The sequence below is a fragment of the Electrona antarctica genome (assembly GCF_951216825.1).
Source record: "Electrona antarctica genome assembly, chromosome: 22".
Taxonomy (NCBI): domain Eukaryota; kingdom Metazoa; phylum Chordata; class Actinopteri; order Myctophiformes; family Myctophidae; genus Electrona; species Electrona antarctica.
This window is the reverse complement of record NC_136805.1, coordinates 19,804,345-19,825,124: the sequence shown is the minus strand read 5'-3', so window position 1 is coordinate 19,825,124 and position 20,780 is coordinate 19,804,345. Positions and strand designations below refer to the sequence as shown.

The 20,780-nt window shown below is 43.2% G+C and overlaps 2 protein-coding genes across 3 annotated transcripts; both read right to left on the bottom strand.

The window, feature by feature from the left end:
* Nucleotides 1-959: 959 nt before the first annotated feature.
* On the bottom strand, nt 960-5,589 carry LOC306915619 (ADP-ribosylation factor 1). Of its 2 annotated transcripts, none has more exons than XM_079493066.1 (5): nt 5,430-5,589; nt 4,291-4,448; nt 3,805-3,915; nt 2,583-2,707; nt 960-2,151 (listed from the first exon to the last, which is right to left on the bottom strand). In XM_079493066.1, the coding sequence occupies exons 1-5, from the start codon at nt 5,504-5,506 to the stop codon at nt 1,990-1,992; spliced, it is 633 nt and encodes a 210-aa protein (XP_079349192.1). In that variant the 5' UTR covers nt 5,507-5,589; the 3' UTR covers nt 960-1,989. The 2 variants fall into 2 exon arrangements, with proteins under 2 accessions (XP_079349192.1, XP_079349193.1); XM_079493067.1 differs by having other exon boundaries at nt 5,340-5,441.
* A 2,318-nt stretch (nt 5,590-7,907) lies between these two features.
* map3k14b (mitogen-activated protein kinase kinase kinase 14b) lies at nt 7,908-19,425 on the bottom strand. The gene is made up of 15 exons (XM_079492160.1): nt 19,296-19,425; nt 17,525-17,814; nt 16,690-16,765; nt 15,012-15,996; nt 14,698-14,832; nt 13,961-14,090; nt 13,699-13,827; nt 13,363-13,467; nt 12,679-12,842; nt 12,292-12,442; nt 11,064-11,642; nt 10,805-10,911; nt 9,856-9,979; nt 9,659-9,759; nt 7,908-8,465 (listed from the first exon to the last, which is right to left on the bottom strand). Exons 2-15 carry the CDS (start codon nt 17,766-17,768, stop codon nt 8,301-8,303), a joined length of 3,195 nt encoding a protein of 1,064 aa, XP_079348286.1. The 5' UTR covers nt 17,769-17,814; nt 19,296-19,425; the 3' UTR covers nt 7,908-8,300.
* Nucleotides 19,426-20,780: the final 1,355 nt, after the last annotated feature.

Genomic DNA, 20,780 nt, shown 5'->3' with positions numbered 1-20,780 from the left:
TAGTTTGCGATTTTTTTAAACATTTTAAATACCTGCCTTTGAACGCTTCTTACATTTGCCAAGTCAGTTAACTCTCCACACCAACTTTTAGGATCGAATCATGTTTATTCATATGTTCAGGAGACCCCCGCATGGAACAGGATTGCGGGGAAATTTACAGATTTACAATCATTCTTGACAGAAGTGCCAGCATGCCCTCTACGTTGTCCACTCTCAAGAGCGCATTTGCTGAAACTCAGTCATGACCAGTTTGTCACCCACCTGATGCCCCTGCGCAGCCTACCTACCACCACTCCTTTTGAGTCGAGAATGAGGTGCTGCTACCCAATACCGGTTTGGTTATTCTTTAGTCATTCAGTCATGAAGCAAACGGTGCTAAAATGTCAAAGCAAGCCGTGTGCATCCCGACATTTGAGCTGGGCGTCCTTCCTTCATATGCCTGGGCTGTTTACAGTTAAGAGCCTTCATATGTGATGCCTTTTCCTTCATCCCAACTAAAGCCTAATTTATACTTCATTGCACGACGAACATACATGTAACTGTTTCACTGAAAGAAGAAAAAATGCCTTGCAACACGGCCGTACAGTACGACCAAGTATAAATTTGCCCCAACCAGCAAGCAGGATGCTTACAGCTTTTAATGTTGCCAATGTACTACCGCCAATCTTGTGATAAAAAGAAATCTCTTTAATAGTTTTCAATTTAGACCCTCACATAGTACTAGAGTAGTAGTACTACTTTCATATACAAGATTTGTCAAACTGCTCAGTTGCATTTGGTTCAGCAGTCGTAGTACAAATAGAAATGCTAAAACTAAAGATAAAGAATACATGAAACATTAAGGAATAACTCTTGAAGCTTTTAGAATGCATGTAGTCAGGTCACCGCACTAGTCCACAAGGTGAAACGTAAAAAAAAGTAAGTATTGGTGACCAAATCTTAAAGTACGGGAGAGAATGTCAACGGCCAAACCTTTAATTTCAATTGAAGGCCACACAAAATCCAATTTCATCCAGTTAAATACATCAGCTACTACAAATTGGAAAATGGCAGAAATATTGCATAATTTTCAATATTTAATTTCAAAGTGAATTTATCGATAACATTGGAAGGAGAATTATGACTCAGGATTGTTTGCTTGCCTTGTGCTTCATGGTCTCTTAAATGGGGAGGGGAAGGTAGTGTTCGTTAAAGAGAGCCATTGCTAAGAACCTGTCATATGTAATATAATAAAAGAAACAGCATAATTTTCAAATGACACAAGAACGATCAAGGATGATGGGTGTTTATTGTTTGATTTGCTTCAACCTGATACAGGTTACGATGCAACTTATTCAATCTTTAACAGGTCGGGAGTGGGGGGTGTATGTGGTCGAGGTTTAACAGGTTAAAATGAACAGCTAGCATTCAGTTTCTACGCTGGGTGAACAGATATATAGATATATACTACAGAGCGGGGGAAGGAGAACTTGCATCCTTGCTCTTTCTATGCCTTGTGAAAATCATGCTTGCTGTTAGAAGAGTAGCGATGGGGGAGAAGGGAGCCGTGCAAGACTGAGAGTGGGGTATAGGGAGGCTGAACGGGGCGGGAGCCGAGTTTTGGTGGATGGAGGATGGGGCTGCAAGAGCCAGACCACTGTTTTCCACAGGAGGTGTGTAAAAGGCACGCCAGGGTTACTCCCAATCCCAGCTAACAGACACAGAGACGCCTTCACACCCACTCGCCGGAACACGCACACACAGTACACACACACACGCACACTCACACACAAGCAGCACAGGCTTGAGCCCCCATGAGTACGGACAAAAGAATGAGGTAAAAAGAACAGGGAAGAAACCAAAAGATCAGGGAATGGAGGATTTTCTTAGGTGGAGGAGTTGGAAATGAGGTCTGATGGGAACAGAAGGGCCTGGATCCAGTGCTGCCATCGTGTTGAAACGAGAGAGAGAAAACAACAAACAAAAAAAATCAAAAACTGTTGGAATGGATCATTTCTGATTCTTGAGCTGGTTGGAGAGCCAGTCCAGCCCTTCGTACAAGCCATCACCGCTGGTGGCGCAGGTGGCCTGGATATACCAGTTGCGCTGGCGGAGGGCGTGCAGGCCAAGCTTGTCTGTGATCTCTGCGGCATTCATAGCATTGGGCAGGTCCTGAGGAGAGAGTCACGTGGCACAGTCAGTAACAGAAATACAAATTTACAAACTTGGCACATAGAATAGGTAGAGAGGTCGCACACACCAAGAATCCAATTTCAACAGGTTTATTTCTCTACATCAGGAAAAACATTTCAGCTAACATCCTTCAGTGTTCTTCAAACTTGGCACATATGAAACATGCTTTGATGAAACATCAAAATGGAGGTGTGAAGAACAGTCTGACCTTTTCTGCTGAGATCGTTTTATAGGTCAAACTAAACTGCCAGGACCAATAATTGGAATGTTGTAAAACACTATTGGCTTTACTTATAAGCCCCCATTTTCTAGAATGCCATTTAAATGAGTACAGATTTTCCAATTCAAATAGGCCACATGCTACAGTACCAATAAGCACATGTTCTCCGACACAGAAAAGGTGAGCTCACCTGTTTGTTTGCAAACACAAGCAACACAGCGTCTCTGAGCTCATCCTCGGCAAGCATTCTTGACAGCTCCTCCCTGGCCTCGTTCACCCTCTCCCTGTCATTGCTGTCCACCACAAAGATAAGCCCTGTTCACACAGAGATGAACGGTTATCCAGATGAAGTCATGTTGATGTATACACAAGAAAAGACCCTCTCCACAGGTATCCCATTCACTTGTAGGGCCAAATTTGGCCAATTGGGGAAACATGTTAAACGTACTCCTTTTTGGTATGGACAAAAAAAAGAAGGAGTTTGGTATAAGGACTACTAGAGCCCTGTTTTAGCTTGCAGTACAAAGTCGATGACCTTTATGGTCATGTGCCAACTGTCTAATCAAAGACAAGGAAAAATTCAGATCAACTATTTTCTGAGCATATGATGAGGGGCAGTACAGTTTGTACACCAGCATAACATTTATCATCAGTTCCTCTTTCAAATTTATTTTCTTAAAAATAGTCAAGTGATACTACAAAAATTGGTTTGTAAAAGAAAAGGTCACACCAAGAAAAATATGAGAAGATTGCAATGCATTTTGCAGCAAGATGCGTTACGTTAATATTATTTTTTTACAAAAGCAAAACTAACTTCTGCTAGCAAATGGGCTATAAACGTTATTTTGGTTAAGATTTAGTCTTGGTATTTGTATTCAATAATAATTCACATGTTAAAGTGTACAGACAGCATACATGCAAAAAAAGATTGATGGTGTCCTATTTAAACTGGGGTCCTTGTGCTCACAGGGAGCATATGGTCTGTGCACTAACTGGCTGAGCCACAAGGCACCCCAGGGCTATGAAACTTAATTTCACATTTGCATGCATGCTCATTGTGCTCTGTGGTCAGACAGGGGGGTTAGTGTTGCCATGTACACGGTTGTGTTGCATGACAGGGATGCTTAGCTTAATTAGAATTGTCTGTGCAATCGCAGAGGACAGTTAAGTGTTTTAAACAAGTGGAATTAAGCTTTTGCAATGAGATAAAGCAGAGTTAGTATGTGTTGATGCTGAAATGTAAAACAATTTGTCTATGCAGTAATTGTTAAATCATTACAATAGCAGCTAAATTGTTAATACAAGAAAACTAAATAGCATTCAATGGCAAATGAGTCACTGGGAACCTTAGACCTATGAGCAATGATACCAGCCGACACCTCCATCAGTAAAGATGACAAGTACACACTCACCTTGAGTGTTCTGGAAGTAGTGGCGCCACAGTGGTCTGATTTTGTCCTGCCCACCCACGTCCCACACTGTGAAACTGATGTTCTTGTATTCTACTGTTTCAACGTTAAAACCTGGGCAAATGGAAAGAATGCGTGAATAATGAATGACAACTGACTTAAAGAAATTCAAGTTGGAGAGTTAAATTCAAGTTGCCAAAATCCCCCACCCAAGTCTGTGAATTTAAAATTTCTAGGGACTCAATCTTGGCAGCAACTCAACTGGCAGGAACTAGCACAGCCCGATGAACATTCCATTATCAAATAGCTAATATTAAAAACAAGGATGAGCCAAAACCTCTGGCCCATTCAATCTACATTTAAAGCTCAGTTTTAGTAGTGTCAAATATGCTATACTAAAGTTAAGTGATTAACAACTATAAGATAACCAAATAATTACAACTTGTCGAGTTGTCAATGAGCAGGGTAAAATAAATTCTCGAAACTTACCAATGGTGGGAATGGTGGTGACTATCTCTCCTAGTTTGAGTTTGTACAGGATGGTTGTTTTGCCGGCCGCATCAAGCCCTACCATGAGAATCCTCATCTCTTTCTTACCAAACAGGCCTTTGAACAAGTTTGTAAATATATTCCCCATGGTGACGATTCTGTTAAGAGATGTGAGAGAGAAGAAAGGTTATAAGACAATATATATATAATTGACACGACAATATTTTCATAATGACCAAAGGAAATCTGTAGAGTACAACGCAACATCTCGTTAAACAAATTGTCGTCACCACATTCCAAGTTGCGACCCGAGTAATGGCGGTAACCATTTCGTGAATTAGTAGTTAAAACTAGATACATCAAACACGGACATTTCGTTTTATTAGTGGCGATCTCATTGCGGTAACCTGCATTGTGGGCCAGCTGACTACACTAACAAATGAATAATGTCATGTCCCGGATAAGGAAGGCCTGTTCTGGCTGATTGGCTCTACCATAACAACGGAAGAATGGCACGTCTCTAGTAGCCCGTGTGTGTGGGAGACCTGTCACACATCACTACCCCGGCCTGTCCTTGATGAACGGTTGACGGACTAGCAATTCACCCAAGTTGTACGTCAAACAAAACACAATAAGCATAATATATGAAATCATCCGTGTATTTGACGCTGATCAGACTGGCTACATTCCAACTGAAATCAGCTTAGCGTTGGTTAGGGCGGATGCTTAGCAGCCAGCCTCCACCTCATCACTGTTAGCTTACAGTAACTGTAGCCTTGCCGATGGCAATGCTACGAACAGACGTGACCACTACTGAGTGGGACGGCAGTTTTGAGGCCACCGCGGTACATAATGTGACACGATACACATTACGTGACATAATATTATTAAACACAGCGTTAAAGGCGGCAGGGAATTCTCATTTTAGTCGACCACTGCTGCGTTATCCGCCGTGCTAACGTGCTAATGTAACGTTAGCTAAATGCCGCGTCAGTGTAAAGAGGAAACGGTGACGTCATTTCAATAACATATAACGGCAGAAACGAGACCTTTACACGAGTTATCCGTTGGTTATCCTAATCCGACGACGCGGGGCTTTCTCGGTTGACAAAATGTGGCATTTACGTGCGGATTGGTACCTTAGAAAGACAGCTTCTCGATCTTTCGCTTCTCTTCCACCGTCACTCCAAAATGGCGTTTTGCGCAACCGGGGCATACACCGGCGTAGTGACACGGACCATTATCAGCTCTAATCCAATCGCGTCACACCGTTGTACGCTGAGATCCCGCCCCTTTGGTATTATTGCCCAATCGGGCGTGCAGTGTAATACTAAGGACAATGTCGAGGAAGTGAACCGCACACAAGTTTATTCAAGTTTCATCCACCTCCAGAGGCAGAATCCACACACAGTCACGCACACACACACAGGGCTGCTGGAGAGCCATTAAATAACGGCCAAAACACAACAGTGACATATGTGCATTATATATGTGTTTATACGTGTATAACGTACGGTCGTACGCAAGCCCTTTGGGCGTGTATTGGCATGAAGGCTAAGCAGTGACTGTCGTTGAAGTATCTATTCATTTGTATGTTTTATATTTTTTTGTTGCGACTGCTTGTCAAGATGGCCGTGACTGGACTGTACCAAAAATGTTTACATTGGGGAATAGCAAGGATTGTAGAGTACCTGCACTACCTGGCCGCTTTTTTCTGATACATTGTGTTGCTCGGGAGAGTAAAGGAGGCTGCAGAGTGCAGACAGTCAGGATTCTACTGGTTTACAGTCAGTTTGAGAGTGTGTGAGTGTGAGCTGAGGACAAGACCGACGTGACTGAGATGAATGGCTAGTTTAGTAGTTTCATGCCAGGAAGGAGGGTCAGAAGCTTTTGATTGATGGTATAGGGTGGCCTATTATCATTATAGTGTCAAGACTCAAGAATGATACATGATGCAAATATCAGTTATAGTCTAGATTGGATCTCAGTGGAGCCATATTTTGCTGGCGATGTGGATTGCTGGAGATGTTGGCCTATTTAGCATGTCTGTGACAGGTTTCCAACATGACAGACCTCCCAAAACAAACTGGTCAGGCTCCTACTTGGCCTCACCCCCCAGACCCACCTCACCCCTGCCCACTTTGACAGGCTGGAATGGCTTAGGGTCGACGACAGAGTACAGCATCTTGCAATGGGTCTGGTCCACACGATTCGATACACCACCAAGATACCCATGTATTGTACCTGTCTAAACACTTCCTTAATGTTAACGAAGTCCACACCCACAACACCAGAGGGAGTGCAACAAACCATGTACAGCCCAGATTCGGCACAAACAAGGGACTAAATTATTTTCGCTCCTATGCCACCAAAATGTGGAACGCCCTACCAACAGTCATTAAGACATGCAAATCCCTTGACTCCTTCAAAACCGCTCTCAAAAGGCACCTACGAACGGCTGCAATTCGAAACTGGCCCCCGTAAAATCGGAATCCCCCCCCACCCCTTTTTCCCTTCACTGTATATGTTTCTTTTTCCATTTTACCTCCTTTATGATAGGTAGAAAAAAGAGAATCAGCATAAATATTTATGCTGACTGTTTGTCAGTACTGCTTTATGCCTGATGAAGGTCTGACGACCGAAACGTTGCAATAAAAACCAACCTAAGTGAAGACAGTGTGCGGGATTCTCGTTTTTCTACCTATCAGTTTCCTGTTATCCGACGCACCTGTCCTTTGTAGGTGTGCAAAAGGACTTTTTCGTATAGTTTGCACCTCCTTTATGATGAATTCCTGTTCTGTTCTTTGGCTATATAGAAGTGTCTATTTGTACGTCTCTAAATGTTTTGATGAATTGAACAAGGTGGACCCTCTTGTAAACAAGTGTAATGCTTTATTGGGTCGTCCACTCACAGTTAACAGTCTTTGTATTGAGTTGTGCTTGAAATGTACTGTAATTCTGCAAACTGTTAATAAATATTTCAATCAATCAAACACTAAATGGAAACTCTGGCAGGCCTGGTTGCCTAACCAGGGCTGTCAGGATGGGTGTGCGCTTCAGCCAACGCATCTGAAACGCAAACCATCCAAGGTGTCCGACGAACATTTCCTGCATGAGTATCCTCATGCAGGAGACCTCAAGCCTGCAGGGCTGGTCAACGCTGAAGCACTCGGCCCTACTGGTCAGACCGTGCATTTAGGACGAGGAAACCCTGTGCAGCTGGCGATTAACATTGAGCACTTTCTTTCGATTTGAACACCAAAATTTGGTGTCCAAATCGGAAAAAGGCAGAAGTAGACCGTTCTTCTGGCTGCTTTAAAACGCCACTGAGCAACTTCCATCGAAATGAATAGCAGGGGGCGGGGCAGTCCGCTCTCTATCCTTTATGTTTATAACTATGCAGGAGACAGGTACGTAGGTAGCCCTAAGTAAATTAATGAAAGAGAAAAAACTAGGTAAGAAAGATAAATGCTGTTTCTGCACTTTTGATGACATTGTGCCAAAAACCCAAAGAAGCTCTTCAATTGAAGTGAAGGTAGAAAATGTAATTAGGCCAAGTTTTGTTTTTTTAATAAATTATTGGTGTGTTATATAATTTCACGTCATCTAGCTTTCTGTTGTCTCAGTCACAATTTAGGGACAGGTAACATGATAGTATGAAAAAGGGTTTTCATGTCATGGCGTAGCATGGATGTAATTTAAGGCTTTTCGGAATCAGCGGTGCATTGGGAAAAAAAGTAAGATCAAACTTCAAAATCCATTTTAACATAAAATACTGATATTTCTGACAAACATGCATAGAAAATACAATCACTATTAACTCCACATTTAGTCATGACATTTATTAATTTAAAAGATACAGCATCTGAACATAGACACATGCAGGTGGTTTAACTGTTACGACCGTTCAGGCTCTGAATGGGTGACAGAGATGAAAATTAACTGACAACGCATCTGAGACAAACCCAAAGCCATAGTAGAAACAACAAAAACGTCTCTGTTTTTTTGTATCATTCCCGAAGCTCAAGCCTGCCATCGTTGATCCTCCAGCTCCAGCGCTGACATCCATCGGGGGCAGGGACACAGCGAAGCCAAAGGCCTGATTCTTTGATCTCTTGCTGGAAAGACACCATCTTTCTGTCCAGGGTCTCCATACTAAAGGTCTTGGCAGAGATCTATCATGGGACAATAGTGATTTGTCAGTCTTTGAGTTGAAATCGTACAATACCTGTACACTGTGTGGTTCCACAATGCAGCTCATAAGTAAATTGTGGCAGGAGGGGAACAGTGTCATCTAGATTAGAACAACACTCATAAGGTCCTTTGGTTGTTTTTAGGAGAATTCTGTTCTTTCTTTATTGCTGAGTAAGAGAACGGCACCAAACTTTACCTGCAATGGGTGACAGAGGTGACAGCAAAAAGATGGAAACTAAACAACCTACTCCTACTGTATGACTAAGAATAAATATCTTACTCTTGGGTATAACAATTAAAACTTTATGAGATCGATCATTTATGTGACATCTTGGGAAATCCCAGGTCACAACTCGCAAATGTTGACCCAACTGTCCTACAGCACACCAGACGACCACATACAATATTTAAAGAAGTCAAGGACCATAACCTGTCAGTTCATGTCATTGTCTATTCACAGCTTTGGCCATTTATTATACATAAACTACATCTTTTCTCTTGAATGGCAGTATTTTTAGATGTGTTTATTTATGTTTTAAAGTTATTAAAACACTATACAATAATTTACCTGAATACTTGAGTATTATTAGTCAGAAGCAAAACTGGTTCATGTATGTGGTTGTGGAATAAACATTTTTAAGCACGTAAACTAGCACCCCCCCCTGTCAGGTGATAAGAAGCAGCCTGCTGGCCCAGGCGGTGGCGTAACCGTCTGGGCACCCGACTGGTAATCCAGTCGCAGTGTGCCGCGGGTTCGACTCCCGAGCCCGACACGGCCTTTACTGCATGTCTTCCCCCATCTCTCTCCCGTTTCCTGTCAGCCTACTGTCTGTCCCTTCAAAAACCAATAAAAGGCGTAAGCCGCAAAAAAATATCTTAAAAAAAAAAAAAAGAAGCAGCCTGCTCACTCCTCATGCATTGATGGAAGCATGAGCTCAGTTTGGGGCTCTCCCCAGGTTGGAAGAGGGAGAGTAGCACCCTGTAAAAACGCTGCTAAACCATATACACATTGTTCTTTTATGTATGTTTTTAATGCTTTGTTTCCTAGTGGTTTCCCAATCCGGTGTATTTACGTTGCATTCATATGTAATGTCCATTAATACGCAATGACAAAATAAATAGGCGTAAAATATGAAAGGCGTAAACTAGCACTTCTGTAAATAGTTTTTCTTACTTGATCACTAATCCCAATGGCAACATGGCCCACTTTGACTTGTCGACGTTCACGGATCCTCAGGCACTCTCCATGGATGTTCTCAATCCAGATGTCCACACCTGGAGCAACAGAGTACCACAGAGTGATGTAAACCAGTAGCCAACTAATTTGTGGTTAGGAACATACAGGAATATATTATAGGTCTGTGTTTTTACCTTCTAAACAGTTCAAAGATGGCTGATTTGCTGAGATGACGAGCCATTCCAGATGGCCCTCCGTCTGGCTGTTGTAGGAGGAGAAGACTCCAGAGCTGAGGTCATCAGACCCTCCATCTGAGTCCTTGGAAATGGAGCGAAACGTTATTTTTATTATTTTTTTAAATGTTTTATCCCACAATTTTGTAACCCATTTTACACCCAGTGTCAATTATCTAATGTAATCCTGGGCGCTACACTCCCTCTGCCAACCTGGGGGGGCAGCGGACTGACCTCATGCTTCCTTCTATGCATGAGGAGGCCAAGCTGCTTCTTTTCACCTGACAGGGGAGAGTTTCCCCGGCCGGACGTAGCGCGTGGAAGGAACACGTTATTCCGACCAGTTCCTTTCCCCTCCATCAGGCGCCCTGGCTAGCCAGGGGAAGGTAGTTTAGAGACCAGGATTACGGCATGTTTTTGTGAGGGTACCTACCCTAGGGGACATGGGGAGAACATGCAAACTCCACACAGAAAGGCCCTTTCGCCAAACCCCCCCCCCCCCCCCACGTTCTTTTTAGAGTACATTTTCAATTATGTTTTGGGCTTTATCTTAGGAGAGAGACTTCTGATACCAAAGTTATGATAAAACATTGTTTAACAGAGGGTAAACACACTCTATACATGTCAAATGAGATGACGAATTCTGGATAAATAATATTAATCAAAATAGAAATCATACAATCAATCAATCAGCTTAAGAGACCAAGATTTTGGGCAATGCCTTAATTTGGGTCTCCAAAAGATTAAGATGGCTCTTATAAAAGGCTTATAAAACATCAGTCTGTTAAACTATAAAGTTAGCATCTAGACTAGGACTTGAGTGTGGGTATTCCATCCCTCAATTTATCTTTTGACAAAACATTGTTTTGTGTTCACCTGTGCATACATGTGTCTGTACATCCATACACACCTTGTCCGAAACATCGATCTGGGATGTGTCTGAGCAGCTGAAACAAGATGGAGGGTGATCTCTGGGCTCCGGAGAGGGACTCTGGAGTGTGGTACCTATAGTTACACCTACAGCGAGAGAAAACATTGGAAGGTTCTCTCAGATGTAGACTCTTGGTTGAACTAACATGGTCAAGTTCTCCCAGATTGTACAACTGCATTTGTCACTCATAAACATATATGTATCCACAATTCTACTTTTGGTGACTTTTCAGACTTGCCTTCTCGAAGGTATTCCAGCTCTGGTTCCGAACCCCATGAATGCGCTTCCGACTGCAGGCCTTGACGCAGTACAGGGAAGTGGGCTTGGAGAGTGTTGAAATACCCGGTGGATGAGGAAGAGTCGCAATCCTCTTCTTCCTCTTCCTCCCAGTCTCCCTCATAATCCCAGTCATTATTTGGACATGCTCCCCTTTCCTGAGAGCATTCCTCCTCTCCCATGTAAATGTCCACTTCAGAATCCGAACCCGTTTCCCAGTCTCTGTCCTCTGCCACGTAATCATCCTGTAATGATTTTGGTTCAGCATTCCACTCCTTAGCCGAAGAAGCGCTCTCCGCTTCAGAATCTTGGTCCAGTTCGGAGACTCTCTCCTCCCCATCACAGCTGTCTTCATCAGCCGCCCTTGTTCTCCAGGGGCTCACCCAGTTCATTGCAGGTACCGAGTTACCAGCTCCCAATTTCACAGAGATCGCTGGGATCCCATGGGGGGACAGAGTGCAGGGTATGTCGCCATGATGGCTCTTTCCGTGATCCAGTTTCTCACAGGCCCATTTGAGAGAGCTGCGACTGAGGCCGCCGACTGTGGGATGAAATTATACTGTCAGTGCTTGTAAAAACTTAAAATCAGCAGTGTCAGCAGGCAGGAGTCTCTTTGTTCAGAATAATAGGGATGCAAATACCTTCTATCATGTTCAGATTGTATCTGTATTTGTATCTTCACACATACAAAGAAAGTTTAGAACAAAGGGAGTCTACCAACGTCGTTTGGTGCATCACAGGAACAAAGACACATGTTTCAGAAGGAGGAGAGGACACTGGAGCAGCACGGACATTTTAACGTTTCGACCTATCCGGTCAGACTCTGATGAAGACCGCATAGGTCGAAACATTGACTCTGATGAAGACCGCATAGGTCGAAACATTGACTCTGATGAAGACCGCATAGGTCGAAACGTTAGTCGTTTTCTATACTAGCACCTAATACAAAGACAGTTTACTTTCGGAGAGCAGGTTGCTCTCCGTGTATAGAGGTCACGATCATATAAATAAAAATAACAAATAAGAAATCCATTGAGAGTGAACGTTACTAATATGTATACAGCCAGTCTGTGGGCCCTGATTTTCATAGCCTTTAACAATGAGGATTACACAAAGGTGGAGTTTAAATCTAATCCCAATTGAATTTGAAAGTTGTGTCAGTCAGTAATGGATGTATTGGATGCACTGACCTGCTCTGAGAGCCTTGGTTGTTTTCTTCTGAAGCTCCCTGGCGGACGCTCGTCTCTCTGGGTCCTTCCTGAGACCAGCTCTGAGGACCTTCGCAGTGAAGTGGTTACAGTTGGACGGCACTTCCCATAGAGGTGGAGGCTCATTAGCAATCTGACCAACAAATGGCAACAAATTGCTGAATGTCAGAATCTGCTATTTTGAATGAAGTGCATGTTGTACATATTGCTAGAATTGATTTGCAATTGTACACATGACAAGACAATACCTGTTTGTCTACATGCAGTATTACTTTCTTAAGTCATTGCTGAGGGTCACACAACTCATTAAGTTAAAAACACAGTCATGTATAATGTATGGTAGATTAAAGTGGTTAAAGGTAAACTGACCGTGAGAAACAGCGGATGTGCGTAATAACGTATCCAGGGGTGGCATCCATTAAGCATGTGCAGTAGCATGCAACAGCTGCTCCATACGTCCGCCTTGCCACAGTGCTTGTCTCCACGCGCCACCTCGGGGGCCATGTGGGTCTCTGTGCCAGGGAAGCCAGACCCTGCGCCATAAACAAACAGGAAAACACTATAGGGACACTATACCGTATACCTTAGAACCACTGCCTTACACGGTATCCATATCCAACTTTGATTAAAACTTTAACCCCCTTTCTCGTATCTCTGCCTATAATGTGTTCTGTGCAGTGAAAGAGGTTGTCAATGAAGATATTAAAGCACAGTTAACTCTCAGTGTAAGTCACTCTGGATAAAACACGAGTGGATAAGTTGAGAAGACTCCCACCAAATGACTAAGGGAATCCAGGGCCCCAGAAGTACATCCAAACAGAAAAATAATTCCTTCCTGCTGCACGCAACGGATGACCTTTGCGTTGATTGTAGTCAAATTGACATTTCGGTCACACAGGCCATCAAAACTCATTTACGACATGAGGGCATGTGGTGTGTGTGTGTGTGTGTGTGTGTGCGCGCGCGCACTCACGCACGTGCGTGTGTGTGTGTGTGTGTGTGTGTGTGCACTCACACACACACGTTATATGTATTCTGTGTTCCTCTACTTACCCCCGGATGCATTGGTTCTCTGTCCATCGTGGTCTAACGTCTCAGAGAGACCAAAGTCACAGAGGAACGTGTCCCTGCTGTTGGCAGACAGCAGCACATTGTCAACTGGAATGAAGAAATATACACAAGCCTCAGAAAAAAAACAGAAGGCAGGATTTTAATCAGCAATGACAAGGAGGCCCACACTTGTCAGACTGAAATGATTGTTCTCAGTTCATTCCACCAGAGGGCGTGCTAGGCTACATCTTATATTTGTTTTGAGTTTCATGAAGGTCATCCAGTCTATGAGGTCACCATTATGGCAACTAAAAATCCTGTGCAAATATTTAAAGATACCTTTGATATCCAGGTGGAGGACATGTCTGAGGTGGAGGTGTTCCAGTGCGCCTAGCAGCTGACAGAGGTAATGCAGGGCCAGGTCCTCAGGAAGGCTGCTTCTGTCTCTCACTAGCTGGGCCAAGCAACCTAAGGACATTCACATTTAGTTGTTTTTCTTTCTTTCTTTTTTTCTCACCTTACATTTTAGCATTTATTTCCAATGTAGGCCACACCGACTACAGTAGACTCGAGCTTATATTTTGGACTGGAGAATGTTTACCTGGCTTCAAGTCCATGAACAGAATGATGTTCAGGTCCTCTCTCACAGCTCCGAAAAGCTCAACAACACGAGGAGAGTTTAGAGCGCTCCACGTGCTCACCTCCTCACTGCTGAAGTGACTCAAAGGGATCTGGAGTTCATGACATAATGATAATAATAATCTTTATTGTGCCGTATTCGTCTTCACAGTCTGTTCATTCAAACACCCACATCAAAAACAACACAGAGCACATAACACCAAGACAATACAAAAACATGAGGTCCCCACAGTATACAGAACCATCCTATCGGCGGGGCAGTTTGTTTAATGCCGCGATGGCTGAGGGAACAAAACTCAGACTAAAACAGACCTTTTTCCATGGCAAGGTTCTGTATCTTTGTCCAGATGGCATGAGGTTAAAGCAGCGATACAGGGGATGATCAGTGTCATTTGATATTGAAAGTGCTATCCGTGTGATGGCCTTATTGTTCATTTCAGAAAGTGTGGGTGTAGGAAGTCTGATGATCTTAGAAGCAATACAGGTAATACTGAAAAGTTTGGCATGGACATATAGCATGATGTAACAGAAAAAATAATGTCCAAATAGGAGATCTGACAAGAAACGTACGTGAAACTGAGTTGAATGATCTTTTTAGTTCTAACAGAGATAAACGTGTCATTTCAATAGGCCTCTAGCTGCTAAAAGAATATACAGTATGTTGGAGGAGTGAATTAGTGACCGTTTGTCTTGTCTCACCCTCTTGGCTGCACACAGGAATCCTGTCATGTTGTCTCGTACACAGTAGACATCCCCGTATGAGCCGTTCTGGATGTGGTGCAGAACACAGTACTCTTCTCCTTCCCTGTACTTATGCTTGTTTGGCTGGAGCTGCTGAATGGTCACAATTGTGTATATTCAAAGCAGATTAGAAAATGATTGTCAGACAGTATGCCTAAAAAGCATTAACATTAAGCCAGCATATATGGATATATGGATGGTTGGGTGGATCATCATATGTCACATTTTTGTCATACATCGAAATCAGTGAACTTGAAAGAACCATGTCTTACATTGTGAAATACAATGCCTTCATTGGTAGGTACGTTGATGTTTCTTTGAGTCGAGGTGTGCTTCACCAAGTCTTTGAAGAAAGGTGAAACAAACTGCCTTGGCATTTTGGTCACCCGTCCCCTTAGTCCACCTAGCACTGTGTCAGTATGAGGCAGTTCGGCAAAACTTTCCATACACAGAGATGTAGACACAACACTGGGGCTAAAGGTAGAGTCAGAAATTCCCTGTAGGCTGGGCACCGAGTCAGAACACATGCCCTCCAAGGTGGAGGTCTCAAAATCGCACTCTGCCAAGCAGGTGGAGGGGGTAAAGTCAGACACACCCATCAGGTCAAAGGTCACTTCTGACGTGCCCCTTCCGACTTGGAAACTGTCCAAAACGCACATGCCTAAGAAGGAATCTGACACGTCCCTCAAGCTGCACACAGAGTCGGAGCTGCCCCCATGGGAAGATCCACTCTCCGATCCACTCTCTTGAGTGCAAACACACTCCCAGCCTCCCTCTTTCCCCAGCTGGTTGGCAGAGTCTGACATTCTCCCAGTGTCAACACTAGAAGAGTCTGCCGTGTTTGTACAGTACAGGTCATCAGACAAAGGCACGCCCTCTAGTCTGTCATCATACAAATCTGCACTGCTATAGCAGGATGCAAGCTCCTCATCAGGTATGTGTGTTTGAACCACCCCTGAATTGTCCTGGTGATTGCTGTGGTCCGTAATCCAGTCAGTGAACTGGGGAGGAGGAGGTATGATCATGTCAACAGGTGATGTTGTGTTGTCTTGCACCGAGCTCAACCAGTCAATCTCCTGCACCCACAGGCCCTGGATGATCGGACGTTCCTCCCCTTCATGTTGGTGCTTCTGTCTCATTGTGTGCGATTTCCTCCGATGTTTCCTACGAAGCCGGTGGTGTGGTAGTGTGGGGTTACCATCCTCAATCTCCTTGTCTTCTGTGTTAGTTAGAACTGCCGTTTTCTTGGCATGGAACCTGCATATTGGAGGATATATTGTTTTAGTGTCATTGATATAGTGTTTGCTCAGTAACAAGGGTCTCAGAATATTTGTATACAATTAATGTTCTTGGTTGGGATAACAATTTGATCCAATTAGGAGAGGATACAGGCTAAACAAGTGGAATTTGAAGTGAATAAATGAAATGGGCCCTGCCCACAAATGCACGCACGCCCCCTTGAAAATGTAGACACTGTGAAAACTGTTTACCACAAAGGTCTGATTACTGTGAGTAACCATCTCATACTTTCTAGAGAAATACATTGCTGCTTGAGTTTATAATGTTTGATGCTCTGAGCAGGATAAACCAAATGCCATTGATCTCCATTGTATTGGCTGACGGCATCTCTATGGCAGAATTCACCAAATCACACGTAATCTACCTGGATGTGTAGCACTCAGGGAAAGTGGGAAAAGTTTATTTCATATTTTGGGTAAACTACTCCGTCCCCTTTAATGAATTAAAGCACATGCAATATAGATTAGCCATATTAGAAACCTGACCAAGATGCCACTTTTCAAGTAGCTAAAACGGCTCTGAATTCCTCACGGACAGGATGCTGTTATACTGATAGTGGGATAGATCACAAACACTGCTGCTTTACAGCAGATATAATTAGTTGAATTGGATGCTGAGAAATGAAGCATGGGGTTGTGTACTTAGAGGTACCTGTGCTTTTGGAGTTGTTGAGATCTTGAATGCTGGCATTGTGTCCTGGTGGGGCTGAACTCCTGGGCTTCTTCTCCTGAAGCACAGAGTCACACTCTAAATTAGAGGGTAGGATCCAACATGACATGAGACAGATGATCTCTCAAAGAACAACTTTAATGTTATGCTGCTAGTAGGTCCTAACGTCATGGTCAGAGCAAAAGAAAATCATGTGAAATGTCTCTTACGCCACATTAAGTAACCTGTACATATTTGTACTTAGTCCCTGTACTTATTACTTACTTTACTCCAGTATTTAAGTTAACTGCTTAGCACGGCAGACAACATGTTCAGCCTACATAGGAATGATACTTTCTCAATTTGGATTTGAACACGTATATAATCATTTTAATATACAAATTCCTCCCAGACTGAAACACAAGGTAATTGTAATGCATGTGTATTGTATGTATACTTAGAACACTAAAGTACAACAGTACTCGCCGTTACTCTCGCTCATATAGCTTACTTCAAGTTTCAGTTTATAACCATGAACTGCTCCTCCTGAGTTGATACATGACACATGACACAAGGGGCGGTAGCAGCTCAGGAGGTAGAGTGGCTGATTGGGAATAGAAAGGTTCAATCCCCGACTCCCACTGTGTTACTGTCAGAGTGTCTTTGAGACAGTGAACCCCTAACTGCTCCCGATGAGCAGGTTTGTGTCGCATGGATTCCTCCACCATCGGTGTGTGAATGATTGAATGTAATGCAGTGTAAGGTACTTTGGATAAAGGCGCTATATACAGTAAACGCGCAATTTACCAATTACATTTAAGCTCTGCATCAGTCTTACCCTCAGCCTGTGCAATAATGGAGACGTATGGGCTCTCTTCAGGCACATTCTGCCCTTCTGCACTGAGCTGCTTGGCAGTGCCATGCTCCATTAACCGACTCAGATGAGGTGCAATGGCTTGAGCCAGTGAATCTTTCTCTTCATCACAGCCTTGGCCCTTCTCCTTGGCCACAAACGATAACTCCGAACCTCCCGTTACCACAACGAATGGTGTGTTGGAGTCGAACATCCTGGGAATGGCCATTTCTTTTCATGTACAGGTGTGCTACTTCTGCTTTATACTGTTGGACCTAGGAGCACATAAGGGCAAACAAACTGTAACGCTCAACGACTGGTGCTGGACAGAATGCAGAAGAATGAAAAATAATTTGTGATGCATTAGAAGAAGTTACTCAAAATATGACATATTACAGTACATTTTAATAAGTAACATTACTTTCAGTAAGTAATGCGTTATATAATTTTCACATTACTTTAAAACACCCTTGAAGGAAGTGAATTAGAATTTGGTAGAAGCTTAGTTTCTGACATAGTTATATGATCCTATTACCCAATTTGTAACTATTACTTGACAAGCCTGTGACGACTTGTGAGCTTGTAGATCATCTATTTTCGCTATTTGGTCTATGAAGGCCAATAATATGTGGGCACATATCCTTGACTCAATCTCAGAGAGGTTCTCTTTGGTCTGGTCTGAGCGATGACAACTGGGCGTGACCAGTTGCTATGTCAACAAAAGGACATCACTGGACACTAATTTGTCCCATCAGTAACCTGACAACCTCCCAAAAGAATTCCATTTGGTGTCACTTCACAGTTCACATTAAAGATTCAGTGACCTACCTACCACAAGGGGACACAGCTTGGCGTGTATTTTTCACTGTTGGGTAAACAGCAGAAATAGTTATGTATTTGGCAGGAATTCTAATGTGTTGGCATTTGCCGTGGTTGGGTGTGAATGAACGGACACGACCAGCGATCCTGGCAAGGTGGGTATAAATAGCATGGGAAGATTTGACATGCACAGAACTAGCCCACATGCCTTCCCCCTGGGCCGGCCGGCCAGCTGTCCAAGTCTCTCTTGCTCAGCGCCCGCCATATTGACAGTGAAGGGGAGGAGATCAAAACAATTCTATTGGAGCACACTGGACACCACAAAGAGCAATCCAAACAAGTTCTTCTGATAAGAAAGGAACAGATGGAATACCCAGGTACAGGTTTATACAGTCTATAGAGGGCCACTTACTGTATGTCAGTGTTTGATGATATAAACACTTCCAGTGTTAAACTCAGCATTGAGAATGTATATTGTATATTGTTGCTAACACTGACCTTATGTAGGTTTATCATGATTCTGTAACTGTGCTGCATTCTCATTGACTGTCACAGAAACATTCTTGAAATCAAGTGCCAAAAAAAAGGTTAAAACAACGTGTACACATCATAAAAATAACCAATGAACAAAAAAACACACAAACACATTCCTGCTCCTTGACGTTTTAAGTAGGACCCTAGTTTAACCATTCCATGACATAACAGTTACCTGTTGAAAACCTTGGCCCTTTACAATATCTCCACAACTGAGCAGTCTGAGCTACAGCACTGATCTTGTGTGCCACAAGTTTCAACGTTTACTTCCTGTCGTCTCAGCTGTGGGACTCGTCCCAAGCCACATCCCCCTTATACTGTATGTATGAGTTGAAATCGAGAACATCACCATTGAGAGAGTCGTAGTGTGGTTAGAAGTATTGTAACAAAGCCAAAAACGTACCTAAGAATAGAATCTGCTTCTCCTTTACTGACTTCAAGTCCTGCTGAAATCACCTCAGGTCTGTTAAAGAGGTTGAGAGCTGCTGCCTGTTCCTCTTGTCCGTCCTGTGTATTAGCATGCGTGCACTTTGGTACTCCAAGTTTAACCTACCGGCTTTCTTCCCACCAGTCCCTTCTGATTGGAGGACTATAATGCGTGTGAGTTATGATACCCCGTCCCCTCCCTTCAGAGCCCACCCACGCACATTCACCACCCACTACCCTGTCCAACATCCAAAAGCAGGGATTACTGACTGTACACTACATGCGCCAAGTGACACTTGGCCACAGACAAGGTAGACAGCTTAAGTCACGCACACAATTCATGCTGTGGCTCTTCCCAGGGTTTGTACAGTATTTGGTTTGTATAAATTAAACACTTAAACCCTGTATACGTCATTGACCAGTCACCCAAGGGTCTATCCTTGGCCCACTCCTTTTTCCCTAAATCTCGTCACCAAAAATGGCCGATTTACACGCTCAGTCACAATGTCCAGAATAGGGACGCTTAGGGTTCAAGTGTTAAATTCAAGCACATTTCAAGGACCTTGACAGTACAGTCAGGGTCCAGATCCAAGATCCAATATTGAAGAGCTGTAATTTTCAGTTTCAGTGATTCTTTCCAAACAATATTTACCAAAACCTTGTAAAAAAACAAAGTAGTAAAAGTATAGTGTCAAAGCAAAGGAATGTTAGGTCACAACGTTCAAGGGCCCAACTGAGACATAAATCATCAGGAGACTGGATTCATTTTACTTAGTTTAAGTTGTAACTTGTAACCAACTCTGCCAAAACATTTAAATCATAAAAGGACAAAAGGCTGAATATTTTAAATAGCGGCCCCTTCCTCTGGCCTTGAATTCAAAACATGTATATTTCTAGTACTACATGATCAATCTCTCTATTAAAACGTGCAACTGTCCTGAGTTTGTGAAGATGGATGTTTTATTTTTTTTGTCTGTTCATTCATGCTGTGCATGTGTGGCCACTGGCAGCAGGTCAACAATGTCACTACCTAGTTCCTACGCAACCAACACACGCAACTTGTTGTCCCAAATTCAGATGACTGGAATCTGCACATTCCCATGGGAATTAGCAACATGCCAGAGGAGGGAGTGTGTAAGGTTGGTGTGCGTGTATGTGTATGTGCAGGGTTCTCTTTCCCTGGCAACATGTGAATGGATCAGTGGCCGGCCAATAGAGGGGCTGTGGAACGAGGGTGCCAACACGTCAATGGGTTTTGTCAGTTCAGTTTTCTCTACTGTTGTTAGGTCTAAGTGTCTATACATAGATTTGGATGGCCAGTGTCATTAGCACTCCTTAAGGTCACATCCATCCACACCCATTCATGCCACTGGCATTGATGGAATTAATACAATTCTGCTGAACAGGGTCTTTCTAAGCTTTAAATCAAACATGGTAGACAGCCTGCTCAGGGCAAGATGAT

Coding starts and splice junctions, on each gene's coding strand:
- map3k14b (XM_079492160.1), bottom strand. CDS start 17,768: ATGGCCATTCCCAGGATGTTCGACTCCAACACACCATTCGTTGTGGTA. Junction 14,833..15,011: donor AAGGCATTGTATTTCACAAT/GTAAGACATGGT, acceptor GTGACCATTCAG/CAGCTCCAGCCAAACAAGCA. Junction 14,091..14,697: donor TCCTGTGTGCAGCCAAGAGG/GTGAGACAAGAC, acceptor CATGAACTCCAG/ATCCCTTTGAGTCACTTCAG.
- LOC306915619 (XM_079493066.1), bottom strand. CDS start 5,506: ATGCCCCGGTTGCGCAAAACGCCATTTTGGAGTGACGGTGGAAGAGAA. Junction 4,449..5,429: donor CGAGAAGCTGTCTTTCTAAG/GTACCAATCCGC, acceptor ATCTCTTAACAG/AATCGTCACCATGGGGAATA. Junction 2,708..3,804: donor CTACTTCCAGAACACTCAAG/GTGAGTGTGTAC, acceptor CTGTGTGAACAG/GGCTTATCTTTGTGGTGGAC.